General features: G+C 48.3%; 1 protein-coding gene and 1 long non-coding RNA gene across 2 annotated transcripts in view; one reads left to right on the forward strand and one right to left on the reverse strand.

Annotated features, from left to right (window-relative positions):
* Window positions 1–15,754, forward strand: part of dctn2 (dynactin 2 (p50)) — a 35,775-nt gene extending 20,021 nt beyond the window's left edge. The window contains exons 6-13 of the mRNA XM_052526450.1: window positions 3,102–3,262; window positions 5,227–5,374; window positions 5,583–5,687; window positions 5,926–6,003; window positions 6,358–6,429; window positions 8,486–8,588; window positions 10,290–10,381; window positions 14,749–15,754. Of these exons, the coding sequence (XP_052382410.1) occupies window positions 3,102–3,262; window positions 5,227–5,374; window positions 5,583–5,687; window positions 5,926–6,003; window positions 6,358–6,429; window positions 8,486–8,588; window positions 10,290–10,381; window positions 14,749–14,835 (846 nt within the window). The 3' untranslated portion in view covers window positions 14,836–15,754. The remainder of the gene's footprint in view (window positions 1–3,101; window positions 3,263–5,226; window positions 5,375–5,582; window positions 5,688–5,925; window positions 6,004–6,357; window positions 6,430–8,485; window positions 8,589–10,289; window positions 10,382–14,748) is intronic.
* On the reverse strand, window positions 6,454–8,473 carry LOC127932092 (uncharacterized). Its single transcript, XR_008144007.1, has 7 exons — window positions 8,301–8,473; window positions 8,124–8,240; window positions 7,692–7,779; window positions 7,546–7,633; window positions 7,077–7,296; window positions 6,901–7,032; window positions 6,454–6,856 (listed from the first exon to the last, which is right to left on the reverse strand). It is a non-coding gene; the product is annotated as an uncharacterized LOC127932092 (long non-coding RNA).
* Window positions 15,755–17,435: the final 1,681 nt, after the last annotated feature.

A 17,435-nucleotide genomic window follows, 5' to 3' on the forward strand; every position in this document is an offset into this window, starting at 1 on the left:
CCTACGCCCTAGCGTTAGCCCCCTAGCCCCGTTAGCGCCCCTAGCGTTAGCCCCCTACGCCCTACCCCTACGCCCTAGCGTTAGCCCGCTACGCCCTAGCGTTAGCCCCCTACGCCCTAGCGTTAGCCCCCTACGCCCTAGCGTTAGCCCCCTACGCCTAGCGTTAGCCCCCAACGCCCTAGCGTTAGCCCCCTACGCCCTAGCGTTAGCCCCCTACGCCCTAGCGTTAGTACGCCCTAGCGTTAGCCCCCTACGCCCTAGCGTTAGTACGCCCTAGCGTTAGCCCCCTACCCCTACGCCCTAGCGTTAGCCCGCTACGCCCTAGCGTTAGCCCCCTACGCCCTAGCGTTAGCCCCCCAGACCCTACGCCCTAGCGTTAGCCCCCCTACGCCCTAGCGTTAGCCCCTACGCCCTAGCGTTAGCCCCCTACGCCCTAGCGTTAGCCCCCAAGCCCTAGCGTTAGCTCCCAAGCCCTAGCGTTAGCCCCCTACGCCCTAGCGTTTGCCCCCTACGCCTAGCGTTAGCCCCCAGGCCCTACGCCCTAGCGTTAGCCCCCTAGCCCCTACGCCTAGCGTTAGCCCCTACGCCCTAGCGTTAGCCCCCAACGCCCTAGCGTTAGCCCCCTACACCCTAGCGTTAGCCCCCAACGCCCTAGCGTTAGCCCCCTAGCCTCCTACACCCTAGCGTTAGCCCCCAACGCCCTAGCGTTAGCCCCCTACGCCCTAGCGTTAGCCCCCTACGCCCTAGCGTTAGCCCCCTACGCCCTAGCATTAGCCCCCAGGCCCTACGCCCTAGCGTTAGCCCCCAACGCCCTAGCGTTAGCCCCCTACGCCCTAGCGTTAGCCCCCCTAACGCCTACGCCCTAGCGTTAGCCCCCTACGCCCTACCCCTACGCCCCTAGCGTTAGCCCGCTACGCCCTAGCGTTAGCCCGCTACGCCCTAGCGTTAGCCCGCTACGCCCTAGCGTTAGCCCCCTACGCCCTAGCGTTAGCCCCCTAGCCCCTACGCCCTAGCGTTAGCCCCCTACGCCCTAGCGTTAGCCCCCTACGCCCTAGCGTTAGCCCCCTACGCCCTAGCGTTAGCCCCCTACGCCCTAGCGTTAGCCCCCTACGCCCTAGGGGGCTATACGCCCTAGCGTTAGCCCCCTACGCCCTAGGGGCTATACGCCCTAGCGTTAGCCCCTACGCCCTAGCGTTAGCCCCCAATGCCCTAGCGTTGGCCCCCTACGCCCTAGCGTTAGTCCCCTACGCCCTAGCGTTAGCCCCCTACGCCCTAGCGTTAGCCCCCAGGCCCTACGCCCTAGCGTTAACCCCCTAGCCCCTACGCCCTAGCGTTAGCCCCCAACGCCCTAGCGTTAGCCCCCTACGCCCTAGCGTTAGCCCCCTACGCCCTAGCGTTAGCCCCCTACGCTCTAGCGTTTGCCCCGTACGCCCTAGCGTTAGCCCCCCAGGCCCTACGCCCTAGCGTTAGCCCCCTAGCCCCTACGCCCTAGCGTTAGCCCCCAACGCCCTAGCGTTAGCCCCCTAGCCCCCTACACCCTAGCGTTAGCCCCCAACGCCCTAGCGTTAGCCCCCTAGCCCCCTACACCCTAGCGTTAGCCCCCAACGCCCTAGCGTTAGCCCCCTAGCCCCCTACGCCCTAGCGTTAGCCCCCTACGCCCTAGCGTTAGCCCCCTACGCCCCTAGCATTAGCCCCCAGGCCCTACGCCCTAGCGTTAGCCCCCAACGCCCTAGCGTTAGCCCCCTACGCCCTAGCGTTAGCCCCCTAACGCCTACGCCCTAGCGTTAGCCCCCTACGCCCTACCCCTACGCCCTAGCGTTAGCCCGCTACGCCCTAGCGTTAGCCCGCTACGCCCTAGCGTTAGCCCCTACGCCCTAGCGTTAGCCCCCTAGCCCCTACGCCCTAGCGTTAGCCCCCTAGCCCCCTACGCCCTAGCGTTAGCCCCCTACGCCCTAGCGTTAGCCCCCAAGCCCTAGCGTTAGCCGTCAAGCCCTAGCGTTAGCCCCCTACGCCCTAGCGTTAGCCCCCCCAGGCCCTACGCCCTAGCGTTAGCCCCTACGCCCTAGCGTTAGCCCCCTACGCCCTAGCGTTAGCCCCCTACGCCCTAGCGTTAGCCCCCCCAGGCCCTACGCCCTAGCGTTAGCCCCTACGCCCTAGCGTTAGCCCCCTACGCCCTAGCGTTAGCCCCCTACGCCCTAGCGTTAGCCCCCTACGCCCTAGCGGTTGCCCCCAAGCCCTAGCGTTAGCTCCCTACGCCCTAGCGTCAGCCCCCTAGCGTTAGCTCCCTAGCCCTTACGCCCTAGCCTCTACAAACCTGTGTACATATGGCTACAATAGGGCGTCGAAGTTGAAGCTGCCTTCAGAATGTTTTTTTTATCCCCCTGAATCTTCCTGATTAGTCTCGGATTCCTGGGGCCCATCTTTAAACCCCAGTGGCCTCTACCCACCCCCAAACCACCCATCTTTATAACCCAGTGACCTCTACCCACCTCCAAACCACCCATCTTTATAACCCAGTGACCTCTACCCACCTCCAAACCACCCATCTTTATAACCCAGTGACCTCTACCCACCCCCAAACCACCCGTCTTTATACCCCAGTGACCTCTACCCACCCCCAAACCACCCGTCTTTATACCCCAGTGACCTCTACCCACCTCCAAACCACCCATCTTTATACCCCAGTGACCTCTACCCACCCCCAAACCACCCATCTTTATACCCCAGTGACCTCTACCCACCTCCAAACCACCCATCTTTATACCCCAGTGACCTCTACCCACCCCTAAACCACCCATCTTTATAACCCAGTGACCTCTACCCACCCCCAAACCACCCATCTTTATAACCCAGTGACCTCTACCCACCTCCAAACCACCCATCTTTATAACCCAGTGACCTCTACCCACCTCCAAACCACCCATCTTTATACCCCAGTGACCTCTACCCACCTCCAAACCACCCGTCTTTATAACCCAGTGACCTCTACCCACCTCCAAACCACCCGTCTTTATACCCCAGTGACCTCTACCCACCCCCAAACCAGTGGTTGTCATTTCCCTGTGTGCTGATCACATCTGTCTGTGCTCCTCTCCCCTCAGGCGACCACACGGGACAGCAGTTCAGAGGAGCGTCTGACTCCTGTCGTCCTCGCTCAGCAGGCTGCCCAGCTCAAACAGCAGCTGGTCTCTGCCCACCTGGACTCACTGCTGGGACCACAGGCACATATTAATCTAGCTGACCCAGATGGAGCACTGGCCAAGTAAGAGGGGGGGAAAGGGGAAGGGGGGGGGGCACCAAGGTAACCTGTCTAAATGTCTACCGCATCGTAGCACTCCCATCTGTAGCACTCACATCTGTAGCCATGAAAAACATTGAAAGGCTGGTCATGTCTCACATCAACACCATCATCCCAGACACCCTGGATCCACTCCAATTCACATACCGCCCCAACAAATCCACAGATGACAAAATCTCTATTGTACTCCACACACTGCCCTTTCCCACTTAGACAAGGGGAACACCTACGTGAGAATACTGTTCATGGACTACAGCTCAGCGTTCAACACCATAGTGCCCATGAAGCTCATCACTACGCTAAGGACCCTGGGACTGAACGCCTCCCTCTGCAACTGGATCCTGGACTTCCTGATGAGGCACCTCCAGGTGGTGATGGTAGGCAACGACACATCCGCCACGCTGACCCTCTAACACAGGGCGCCCCCAGGGGTGCGTGCTTAGTCCCCTCCTGTACTTCCTGTTCACCCATGAGTCCATCACCATCATTAAGTTTGCGAACAAAACGACGGTGGTAGGCCTGATCACCAACGACGATGAGGCCGCCTATTGGGAGGAGGTCAGTGACCTGGCAGCTTGGCGCCAGAACAACAACCTCTCCCTTAACGTCAGCAAGACAAAAGGCGCTGATTGTGGTCTACAGCAAATGGAGGGCCGAGCAAGCCCCAATTCACATCAACGGGCCTGTAGTGGAGCGGGTCTCCTTCGCATAGAGTTGATCAGGCTGTTGATTGTGGCCTGTGGAATGTTGTCCCACTCCTCTTCAATGGCTGTGTAACGCTGCTGGATATTGGCGGGAACTGGAACATGCTGTCGTACCCGTCGATCCAGAGCATCCCAAACATGCTTAGTGGGTGACTTGTCTAGTGAGTATGCAGGCCATGGAAGAACTGGGACGTTTCCAGCTTCCAGGAATTGTGTACAGATCCTTGCAACATGGGGGGGGAGGATGCAGATGAATGGCAAGACAGTGGGCCTCAGGATCTAGTCGCTGTATCTCATAACCCCACGGCACCATGGGGAATTCTGTTCACAACGTTGACATCCAGTGAACCGCTCGCCCACACGACGCAATGCGGTTGTGAGGGCGGTTGGACATACTGCTAAATTCTCTAAAACCCCCGTCTGTCTGTTGTTCAAACCCCCGTCTGTCTGTTGTTCAAACCCCCGTCTGTCTGTTGTTCAAACCCCCTGTTGTTCAAACCCCCGTCAGTCTGTTGTTCAAACCCCCGTCTGTCTGTTGTTCAAACCCCCGTCTGTTGTTCAAACCCCCGTCTGTCTGTTGTTCTGTCTGTTGTTCAAACCCCAAACGTCTGTCTGTTGTTCAAACCCCCGTCTGTCTGTTGTTCAAACCCCCGTCTGTCTGTTGTTCAAACCCCGTCTGTCAAACCCCCTGTCTGTCTGTCTGTTGTTCAAACCCCCGTCTGTCTGTTGTTCAAACCCCCGTCTGTCTGTTGTTCAAACCCCCGTCTGTCTGTTGTTCAAACCCCCGTCTGTCTGTTGTTCAAACCCCCGTCTGTCTGTTGTTCAAACCCTGTTGTTCAAACCCCCGTCTGTCTGTTGTTCAAACCCCCGTCTGTCTGTTGTTCAAACCCCCGTCTGTCTGTTGTTCAAACCCCCGTCTGTCTGTTGTTCAAACCCCCGTCTGTCTGTTGTTCTAACCCCCTTCTGTCTGTTGTTCTAACCCCCGTCTGTCTGTTGTTCTAACCCCCGTCTGTCTGTTGTTAAAACCCCTGTCTGTCTGTTGTTCAAACCCCCGTCTGTCTCTTATTTAATAACCATCCTAACCCTTATGTGCCTTTTTATTCTTGACCCTCTCTCCTTCCTCCCTTTCTCTCTCCTTTCTCTCTCCGTCCTCCCTTTCTCTCTCCGTCCTCCCTTTCTCTCTCCTTCCTCCCTTTCTCCTTCCTCCCTTTCTCTCTCCGTCAGACGTCTGTTAACCCAGCTGGAGGCAGTGAGGGGCAGTAGGGGCAGTACAGGGGAGGGCAAGGCCCCAGCAGCCAAAGGTCCTGACGGTGTGGTGTTGTATGAGCTACACAGCCGGCCAGAGCAGGAGAAGTTCACAGACGCTGCCAAGGTATGGAGCCCAGGGCAATGGGACTGTGTGGAAAGGGGTCCCCAACAGCACTGTGTGTGTGTGTGTGTGTGGGTGTGGTCGGCAACAACGTGTGTCTGCATTTGCACATGCAAATTTGAGTCGGTCCATGGTCAATTCTGTGTCACTTGTTTACCCAGTTTTCATTCATTCACGCCTGAACCTCTCCATCGTTTGCCTCTGTGTTAAGATGGCAGAGTTGGAGAAGAGACTTTCAGAGCTGGAGACTGCTGTGGGTTCTGGATCAGACAAACCGGGACCTCTGAGTGCTGGGGTGCAGGGAGGCAGTCTCATGGTGAGTCTTCTGTCTACCACCTTGGTCCATTGATTGAGTTCAGTTGACAAAATAAAATAAAAAGTATCCCGTTTTTGACCAACTGAACTCAATCAATCCAATTTGTTCATAAAACATTTTTGGTTTGGTTTTGAATGATCCACAATGTCAGAAAGTACAGTTAACCCTGCCCTGATCATCAATCACTGTTATCCCTGAGACTGAGCTCTCTCTCTCTCGGTCTGTCTCTGTCCTCCAGGACACTATGGAGCTGCTGCAGGCGAGGGTCAGTGCTCTGGACTCAGCCACTCTGGACCAGGTGGAAGCCAGGCTGCAGGTAACGTTGAGGATCAGTAGAAACATTCCCTTGATGAAACACTGGCCTTGTATCTATCAGTCTAGCAGCAATCAATGTTCCACTACTCTGCAGAGAACACTTGGTTTATTTCACTTTTGTAATATTATCTACTTCAGTTGCTTTGGCAATGTTAACATGTGTTTCCCATGCCAATAAAGCCCCTCAAATTGAATTGAATTGCATTGTATTGCATTGTATTGAATTGAATTGTATTGCATTGTATTGAATTGTATTGAATTGAACACCCAAGGACAGATGGGCTGGTATTTGTGTGCTTGTTATACTGCAAAAAGTGAACACGGTTATCGTTGTTTTGTGTTTTTCTCTGTGTAGAGCGTCCTTGGTAAGATGAACGAGATTGCGAAGCACAAAGCAACCATTGAAGATGCTGGCACACAGAACAAGGTTAGTCCGGCTTTTTATATTGAGGTGTAGAAGCAAATGTAAGAGTTTTTATATGACATCTTATTTCACACAGTAATTAGGTTATCCCTATGGCCAGGAGGTTTTCCTAACCACCAGGAGAACTACTTGGCCCAACAGTAGTCGTCTCCTGTAGATGGAACCTGGACAATCCTCCCCAACAGTAGTCATCTCCTGTAGATGTAACCTGGACAATCCTCCCCAACAGTAGTCATCTCCTGTAGATGTCACCTGGACAATCCTCCCCAACAGTAGTCATCTCCTGTAGATGTAACCTGGACAATCCTCCCCAACAGTAGTCATCTCCTGTAGATGTAACCTGGACAATCCTCCCCCGACAGTAGTCATCTCCTGTAGATGGAACCTGGACAGTCCTCCCCCAACAGTAGTCATCTCCTGTAGATGTAACCTGGACAATCCTCCCCAACAGTAGTCATCTCCTGTAGATGTCACCTGGACAGTCCTCCCCAACAGTAGTCATCTCCTGTAGATGGAACCTGGACAATCCTCCCCAACAGTAGTCATCTCCTGTAGATGTAACCTGGACAATCCTCCCCAACAGTAGTCATCTCCTGTAGATGTAACCTGGACAATCCTCCCCAACAGTAGTCATCTCCTGTAGATGGAACCTGGACAATCCTCCCCAACAGTAGTCATCTCCTGTAGATGTAACCTGGACAATCCTCCCCAACAGTAGTCATCTCCTGTAGATGTAACCTGGACAATCCTCCCCAACAGTAGTCATCTCCTGTAGATGTAACCTGGACAATCCTCCCCAACAGTAGTCATCTCCTGTAGATGTAACCTGGACAATCCTCCCCAACAGTAGTCATCTCCTGTAGATGGAACCTGGACAGTCCTCCCCTGTAGATGTAACAGTAGTCATCTCTCCTGTAGATGTAACCTGGACAATCCTCCCCAGTACAGATGTCAGTGGACAGTCATCTCTGTAGATGGAACCTGGACAATCCTCCCCTGTAGAGTAGTCAATCCTCTCCTGTAGATGGAACCTGGACAGTCCTCCCCAACAGTAGTCATCTCCTGTAGATGTCACCTGGACAATCCTCCCCAACAGTAGTCCTCTCCTGTAGATGGAACCTGGACAATCCTCCCCAACAGTAGTCGTCTCCTGTAGATGTCACCTGGACAATCCTCCCCAACAGTAGTCATCTCCTGTAGATGTAACCTGGACAATCCTCCCCAACAGTAGTCAGATGTCACCTGGACAGTCCTGTAGATGTCACCTGGACAATCCTCCCCAACAGTAGTCATCTCCTGTAGATGTAACCTGGACAATCCTCCCCAACAGTAGTCATCTCCTGTAGATGGAACCTGGACAGTCCTCCCCCACAGTCATCTCCTGTAGATGTCACCTGGACAGTCATCTCCTGTAGATGTAACCTGGACAATCCTCCCCAACAGTAGTCATCTCCTGTAGATGTCACCTGGACAGTCATCTCCAACAGTAGATGTCACCTGGAGATGGAACTCTGGACAATGTTACCCAACAGTCATCTCCTGTAGATGTCACCTGGACAGTCAACAGTCTCCTGTAGATGGAACCTGGACAATCCTCCCCAACAGTCATCTCCTGTAGATGGAACCTGGACAGTCATCTCCTGTAGATGTCACCTGGACAGTCATCCCCAACAGTAGTCATCTCCTGTAGATGGAACCTGGACAGTCCTCCCCCAACAGTAGTCATCTCCTGTAGATGTCACCTGGACAATCCTCCCCAACAGTAGTCATCTCCTGTAGATGTCACCTGGACAGTCATCTCCTGTAGATGTCATCTCCTGTAGATGTCACCTGGACAGTCATCTCCTGTAGATGTCATCTCCTGTAGATGTCACCTGGACAGTCATCTCCTGTAGATGTCACCTGGACAGTCATCTCCTGTAGATGTCACCTGGACAGTCATCTCCTGTAGATGTCACCTGGACAGTCGTCTCCTGTAGATGTCAACTGGACAATCCTTGAACTGTGCCGTCTGTTTACCCCCCCTAACCGTCTCATTACGGTTGTCTCCGTCTGTCAGGTGTCTCAGCTGTATGCCGTGGTGCAGAAGTGGGACGCCATGGCAACCTCTCTGCCCCAGGTGGTGCAGAGGCTCATGGCTGTCAAGGAGTTGCATGAACAAGGTAATAACCTGTCAATCACCAGACCTGGCTCAGAAACAGGCTAACCTGTCAATCACCAGACCTGGCTCAGAAACATATGTTACAATTAGAAAATAAAAAAAATATGCACATTTAACTGCAGGTGTGGAAGTTATAAAAATTAATTTAAAGGAACAAGTAATGTCCACAGCGCTGATATGCTTTTAAAATGTGGGTGGTCTGACTCTCTCTCTCTCTCTCTCTCTCTCTCTGTAGCCATGTGGGTGGTCTGACTCTCTCTCTCTCTCTCTGTAGCCATGTGGGTGGTCTGACTCTCTCTCTCTCTCTCTGTAGCCATGTGGGTGGTCTGACTCTCTCTCTATATCCATGTGGGTGGTCTGACTCTCTCTCTCTCTCCATGTGGGTGGTCTGACTCTCTCTCTCTCTCTATAGCCATGTGGGTGGTCTGACTCTCTCTCTCTCTCTCCATGTGGGTGGTCTGACTCTCTCTCTCTCTATAGCCATGTGGGTGGTCTGACTCTCTCTCTCTCTCTCTAGCCATGTGGGTGGTCTGACTCTCTCTCTCTGTAGCCATGTGGGTGGTCTGACTCTCTCTCTGTAGCCATGTTGGTCTGACTCTCTCTCTCTCTGTCTGACTCTCTCTCTCTCTCTCTGACTCTCTCTCTCTCTGTAGCCATGTGGGTGGTCTGACTCTCTCTCTCTCTCTGTAGCCATGTGGGTGGTCTGACTCTCTCTCTCTCTCTCTCTCTCTCTCTCTCTCTGTAGCCATGTGGGTGGTCTGACTCTCTCTCTCTCTGTAGCCATGTGGGTGGTCTGACTCTCTCTCTAGCCATGTGGGTGGTCTGACTCTCTCTCTCTCTAGCCATGTGGGTGGTCTGACTCTCTCTCTCTCTCTCTAGCCATGTGGGTGGTCTGAGCCATGTGGGTGGTCTGACTCTCTCTCTCTCTCCATGTAGCCATGTGGGTGGTCTGACTCTCTCTCTCTCTGTAGCCATAGCCATGTGGGTGGTCTGACTCTCTCTCTCTCTGTAGCCATGTGGGTGGTCTGACTCTCTCTCTCTCCATGTGGGTGGTCTGACTCTCTCTCTCTCTCTGTAGCCATGTGGGTGGTCTGACTGACTCTCTCTCTCTCTCTCTCCATGTGGGTGGTCTGACTCTCTCTCTCTCTGACTCTCTCTCTATAGCCATGTGGGTGGTCTGACTCTCTCTCTCTGTAGCCATGTGGGTGGTCTGACTCTCTCTCTCTCTCTCTCTGTAGCCATGTGGGTGGTCTGACTCTCTCTCTCTCTGTAGCCATGTGGGTGGTCTGACTCTCTCTCTCTCTCCATGTGGGTGGTCTGTCTCTCTCTCTCTCTCTGTAGCCATGTGGGTGGTTTGACTCTCTCTCTCTCTCTCTATAGCCATGTGGGTGGTCTGACTCTCTCTCTCTGTAGCTCTCTCTCTCTCTCTCTCTCTCTCTCTCTGTCTCTCTGTCTCTCTCTCTCTGTCCATGTGGGTGGTCTGACTCTCTGTCTCTCTCTCTCTCTCTCTCTCTCTCTCTCTCTGTAGCCATGTGGGTGGTCTGAATCTCTCGCTCTCTCTCGCCATGTGGGTGGTCTGTCTGTCTCTCTCTCTCTGTCTCTCTGTCTCTCTCTGTCTCTCTGTCTGTCTGTGTAGCCATGTGGGTGGTCTGACTCTCTGTGAATAAGTATATGAACCCTGGTCCTTTCTCTCTGTGTGTAGCCATGCAGTTTGGTCAGCTGCTGACCCACCTGGACACCACCCAGCAGATGATCAACAACTCTCTGAAGGACAACGGGACACTGCTCTCACAGGTAGTAAACACTGCTGCTAGTCAAGTTTTTTTTAAATACTAAGTAGTTTTTTAGAGTATCTGTACTTGACTATTTATATTGTGGACTACTTTTACTCTGCATATTTTCCTAAAGAAAATCATGTATTCCTCCCCCATACATTTTCTCTGACACAAAAAAGTACTCGTTACATTTTGAATGCTTAGCAGAACAGGAAAATGGTCCAATTCACGCACTTATCATGAGAACATCCCTGGTCCCTACTGCCTCTGATCTGGCAGACTCACTAAACAGAGAACATTCCTGGTCCCTACTACCTCTGATCTGGCAGACTCACTAAACAGAACATCCCTGGTCATCCCTACTGCCTCTGATCTGGCAGACTCACTAAACAGAGAACATCCCTGGTCCCTACTACATCTGATCTGGCAGACTCACTAAACAGAGAACATCCCTGGTCCCTACTACATCTGATCTGGCAGACTCACTAAACAGAGAACATCCCTGGTCCCTACTACATCTGATCTGGCAGACTCACTAAACAGAGAACATCCCTGGTCCCTACTACCTCTGATCTGGCAGACTCACTAAACAGAGAACATCCCTGGTCCCTACTGCCTCTGATCTGGCAGACTCACAAAACACAAATGCTGCGTTTGTAAATGACGTCAGAGTGTGCCCCTGGGCTACCTGTAAATAAAATCTGACTAAAATGGTGCCCTTTGGTTTGCTTAACATAAGGAATTTGAAATGATTTATACATTTGACTTATACTGAACAAAAATAGAAACTTAACATGCAACAATTTCCTTGATTTGACTGAGTTTACAGTTCGTATGAGGAAATCAGTCAATGGAAATCCATAAGCCCTAAATCTGGATTTCACAGGACTGAGAATACAGACGTGAATCTGTTGGTCACAGATACCCTTTAAAAACATTTTTTTTAATGGTCCTCACTGTGGGCCTTTTACAGTATATTTTTTTTTAATTCAAATTTGCCATCAATGAAATGCAATTGTGTTCGTTGTCCGTTGCTTATGCCTGCCCCATACCATAACCCCACCGTCACCGTGGGGAAAACCGCTCACCCACACGATGCCATACACGTGGTCTGTGGTTGTGAGGCTGGTTGGACATACGGTCAAATTCTTTAAAACAACTTGAGGCGGCTTATGGTAGAGAAATTAACATTCAATTATCTGGCAACAGCTCTGGTGGACATTCCAGCAGTCGGCACTCCAATTGCACGCTCCCTGAACTTGAGACATCTGTGGCATTGTGTTGTGTGACCAAACTGCCCATTTTGGTGGCCTTTTATTGTCCCCAAGATGCACCTGTGTAATTATTGTAGTTTAATCAACTTTTATTTAAGCTCAAACTCTTTTACGTTTCTATTTTTGTTCAGTGTATATTTAAAATCAAATACTTTTTAGACTTTTGCTCAAGTAGTATTTAACTGGGTGACTTTCACTTTTACTTGAGTCATTTTTTGAGTCATAAAGGTATCTTTATTTTTTCTCGGGAATGACAATTTGGTACTTTTCCCACCATGATAGTTAAGAACGCTAACAATATGGAAGAAAATGAAAATGTATTCTACAGGAACCAATGTCACTCCCTAAAAACACACCCCTATGAAACGATCCTTGGATAGCTTTTCAGAATTCACCGATTTTTATTTTATTTTGTCCACATGGAAAACGGCAAAGAACCATAAATTACTTGCTAATAGTAAAGAAATGTATTTATATGACAGAATTTAAAAGCAATTGTTGCCTGACCAATGTAGATATTTTCAAATGCATGGAACTGAACAGTTTTATTATCAAGAAATTGATTTGAACATTTTCGGGATATCAGAGCAATCTTGAGGGAATCTTATTTGAGTCAGAAAACGGTGTTCTTATGATAGGTAAGATATACAAAACCTTGCAGAGAGCCTATCCAACTGACAATCTCTTAGAAAAAGACCAAGACTAAAAAAAGACCTGATGTTGGCACAAGATGGAGGGAAAATAACTAACGCAATTTCATGCTGACCAGACTGGACACGTCGCGTGTGCGAACGTTGCAAAATAAATTTAGAAATCCATGTTATTCATCTATTGCACCCACACTGCTCGCACCAATGACTGTCTGCGATGCCAAGGGCTAAAATAGAAGTCCTTTCTATTTCTGACGCAGATCGCACTGAAAATCCTGCCTCTCCCACTTCCTCATTGGTTATACTCACGTGGGTGATTGAAAGACTAAATGTTTTGCCGGTTGTCGTGGTAATACTATGAAAGTGTAGATGCGATCACCATATAAGTTCAAAGATGAAAAAGCCTGGAAGGAGGAGAGATGACTTGAAACGATTCGGTTGTCTGTTTTATGTGTGGATTAATTGTCAGAGTAGAGGACCTTGTGCACTTCAGGTAAAATAACAACTCAATGTTTATATCCCAGGACAAATTAGCTAGCAACAGCACGCTAGCTAAATAGGACAAATTAACGTTAGCTAGCAACAGCAAGCTAACTAGCTAAATAGGACAAATTAACGTTAGCTAGCAACAGCAAGCTAACTAGCTAAATAGGACAAATTAACGTTAGCTAGCAACAGCAAGCTAACTAGCTAAATTGCCATACATGTTTAATGCATTTCGACCTGTCCCCAAATTAATGTCATTGGTTCAGAATTTGTTTTGATATTTTAACTTGCGTGTCGTGATCGCGTTTGGTGTGGGGGGGGGACAAAATAAATGTATGCCGGCGCGCAGCCGGTTTGGGTTCCGTGTTACAAACTTCTTAGGGTAGCAATCTCATTAACGGGATCGATATGACAACAGCCAGTGAAAGTGCAGGGCGCCAAATTCAAAACAGAAATCTCATAATTAAAATTCCTCAAACATGCATGTATCTTATACCGTTTTTAAAGGTCATTTTGTTGTTATTCCCACCAGTGTCCGATTTCAAATAGGCATTACAGCGAAAGCACCACAAACGATTATGTTAGGTCAGCCCCAACTCACAGGGAAACCCAGACATTTTTCGAGCCAAAAAGAGATGATAAAATGAATCACTAACCTTTGATGATCTTCTTCAGGTGACACTCATAGGACTTCATGTTATACAATACATGTATGTTTTGTTCGATAAAGTGCATATTTATATTTAAAAAATCTCAGTATACATTGGTGCGTTACGTTCACTAGTACCATAAACATCCGGTAATATTGCAGAGAGCCACATTTTACAGAAATACTCATTATAAATGTTGATGGAAATATAGATATACCTTTCCTTAATGCAACCGCTGTGTCAAATTTTGAAAAAGCAAACCATGCAATAATCTGAGACGGCGCTCAGAAAAAGAAAAAAAAAATCTGCCATGTTGGTGTCAACAGAATTCCGAAATCACATTATAAATATTCCCTTACCTTTTATGAACTTCATCAGAATGCACTCCCAGGAATCGCAGTTCCACAATAAATGCTTGATTTGTTTGACAATGTCCATTGTTTATGTCCAAGTAGCTACTTTCGTTAGCGCGTTTTGTACACAAATCCAAACGCTTGTGCAGGTCCAGCCGAACGTCGGACGAAAACTTCAAAAAGTTATATTACAGGTCGAAGAAACGTGTCAAACTAAGTATAGGAATCAATCTTTAGGATGTTGTTATCATAAATCTTCAATAATGTTCCAACCGGAGAATTCCATTGTCTGTAGGAAAGCCATGGAACGCAGGTCGCTATCATGTGAAATGCGCGTGACCAGGACCTGGCTCTCTGCCAGACCACTGACTCAAAGACCTCCCATCCGGCTCCACAACACAATAGAAGCCTCATTCAAGTTTCTAAAGACGGTTGACATCTAGTGGAAGCCCTAGGAAGTAAAAATTTATCCATATCCCACTGTGTATTCAATAGGGGCTGGGTTGAAAATCGACCAACCTCAGATTTCCCACTTCCTGTTTGGATTTCTTCTCAGGTTTTTGCCTGCCATATGAGTTCTGTTATACTCACAGACATCATTCAAACAGTTTTAGAAACTTCAGAGTGTTTTCTATCCAATACTAAAAATAATATGCATATATTAGCAACTGGGACTGAGGAGCAGGCCGTTTACTATGGGCACCTTTCATCCAAGCTACTCAACTTCTTATGGCTGCAGGGGCAGTAAACTAAATGAATCTAGCATAAACAAATTTTGTTGAATTTATTACACATGACAAAATTTACATTCTCAGCACAATGGCAGTCGAGTCTTAGGTTTCACATTTAACAATGACTCAATAATCAATGCCTTCTGGGAATGCTATAAAGTCCAAAAGTGATGGGTGAATTTATAAGTTCAAATTTTAAATGTACTTACCTCCCCCTCTCCCTTATTTTCTCCCTCTCCCAGGTTCAGACAACCATGAAGGAGAATCTCTTGTCTGTAGAGGAGAACTTTGCAGCTCTGGACCAGAGAATGAAGACTCTCAACAAATAAATCTGGTTTCTTTATAAAATAAACATCCGTCAGGACAGTTGGGCAAATTGAGGGAGTGGAGGATCTTCTCTCTCTCTCTGTTTCTCTTCCACCTCAGCCTTCTTTTTTTCCTGCAAAGTGGAATGTTTGATTTGAAAGTATAAAAAAAGAAAAAACAGGACAAAAAAAAGCTCAAAAATGGCCACAATTTTCTTGATTTTTTTCCTTCTCCTTTTCCACATCTCTCCATTTGAAGTCTTTCATTTAGTATCAAATGCAATGCATTACACCCACATATATATATATATATATTATCCCTTCAAAGCTCGATGGCTTTTTCGCAATGAAAAATATTTATCCAGATCCTTTCAACCTCTACATCCACACTAGTTGTAGGTCTGTGCTTACAACATTCCGCTAAGTCATTTCATTGAATGTCCCAATTTTGAGGGCTCAATAAGTGGAATAGCCATGTCGGAGAAAAGACGTTGTCTACAACATTACTGCACAAAAACAAACAACCAATGCTGATTTATCCACCCTTTTTCCCTGAAGTATACACTTTGCCCACTTCCTGTTGTGGATTTAACAACGGCGGAAAAAGTCCCTCTTACACCAATACAATGACGGGAAGTAGGCTAGTGCACGCTTTGAGAGAAGGGAGAAGAATCGGGACGCGTCGTCAACCAGAAAGACGATGTATGGACATGTAGCAGTGTGTGTTGGGGGGGGCCTGAATTCCCGGAGGGATGCTTGTAAATATGCCTGTGTACCTTTAAATGTTTCATGCTCAGTTGCTTGTAACTTATTATTATTGTGGCTGAGACTAAAATACCACACACTACTTTTAAATCTGCTGCGTTGTTTGTCATTGCCTACGATGGACTGTACTGTACCTGACTGTTGAGATATTTGAATAAACAACATGCTTAAAACGACACTTACTCTTCTACAGAGAGTGATAACTTGTGAAACATGTATCTGTTACATAAAAACTACAGTTCAATATTAGTTATTCTCTGCCAAAGTGCCAATATGATACTAAAAGTTATTTAAGGGAAAGATAGTTCACTTTAGATAGTTTACCAGAATTTGTTTCAATCTAAAGTGAACAAAGTCAATATTAGTTATGTTTATAATTATTTACATACCATGTGACTAAAAAGCCTATTGCATGCTTCCCAGTCGAAACAGTTATGTGAAGGTATGTCGCTCTGGATAAGAGCGTCTGCTAAATGACTTAAATGTAATGTAATGTAAATGAAGGTCCAGATGTTGGGCAGGGGGGGTTTTCTGCTGCTCATCACTGAGCTATAAGTACCATTTCTTGAGGCAAATCGAAATTCTGTAGCGGAAGTCGACGCCCCTTCATCGGTGATTGGTCAATAGTACTACTAGTAGGACTGGGAACATGAAGCGGTGTCGTTTGAGACGACTAGTTTTAATACAACATGTTCGTGACTCAATGGGGAAAGACAACGGTTATATTGCCCCTTTTTGTTCTAGTTTTTCAAACTAAGGTATTTAGGGAGTATGAGAACATTAGACATTCGCCGAGTTCTGCTAGCCGAAAAACGAACCTATGTATGCGGACACCTTAAAAGACTGTAAAACATGATTCAGACTTGATGCCAATGCTACAAAATTGTTGATTTATTCTCAATTCCCTCATATCAACGCAACACCGACTAAATTAAACATTCACAGGAGTGCCAAATATAGAAGGTAAAAATGACCCAATCACGCAAGATTTTGGTTCTGTTAACCGAGATTGAGGCTACGATTAGGGATCGGGTAAACTGATCCTAGATCTGTAGTTACAGCCAGGCAATTTGTTACTCGAGTGCTCTTAAATCCTGATTACTCATGTTTGTAATGTAATGGTGCTACATGGCCAGCAGGGGGAAGCATAGGCCTTTATAAAAAGCTTAGCTTGGGTTCATACGGTGGGGTACAGGTTTTCAACACTCACTCCATCATTGCCAACTGCTACCAGATACAGTGCAATTGAACTTTGAATCTTTTGGGGTCTTTTAGTCACCATTGAAGTATATTTACTAAAACCCTGATGTAGAATAGGTATAAGGCTAATGATAAAGTTGTGAGTGGTGGTAGTGCTGGTGTTTGAAGCAGCCAGGTTGATCAGTTGATATAGCCTAGTTTCTATCTGATCGGCTGTGGGAAAATGAAAACTATCAGTACAATCTCTTCTTGCCCCTCGTTGACCTCTGGCTGGCCTCATCACTGTCGGTCTTTTTTTTTTTTTTTTACCGTGACTACCTCGGCTGTACTTATTTCCTCTTCCTTCCTCTGCGCGTGTGGCAGGTTCCCTCTCCTTCTCAGCATTCTTGAAGTCTGCGTGGGTATTCCCCGGCATCTCCCTTCTAAACTAGGCCCCGCTTAAATTTCTGTCTTTTAAATCTGAGGGAGCATCCTCCCAAACTTTGTTCAGACGCCCAACTCTGTCTTTGAGTTTATTTGGGGGCTTTTCTTTCAGGCATGCGCAGTCGCTGAGAGGCGATCTTTTAGAAATTCTATAACAATGCACCTGAAGAGCCGCTCGTCCGTTCTCTGTTCTGTTCTGTAGACCTATGCTGCACCCTCCTCTAGCTTTATTATAG

The sequence above is a fragment of the Oncorhynchus keta genome, chromosome 10, assembly GCF_023373465.1.
Source record: "Oncorhynchus keta strain PuntledgeMale-10-30-2019 chromosome 10, Oket_V2, whole genome shotgun sequence".
Taxonomy (NCBI): domain Eukaryota; kingdom Metazoa; phylum Chordata; class Actinopteri; order Salmoniformes; family Salmonidae; genus Oncorhynchus; species Oncorhynchus keta.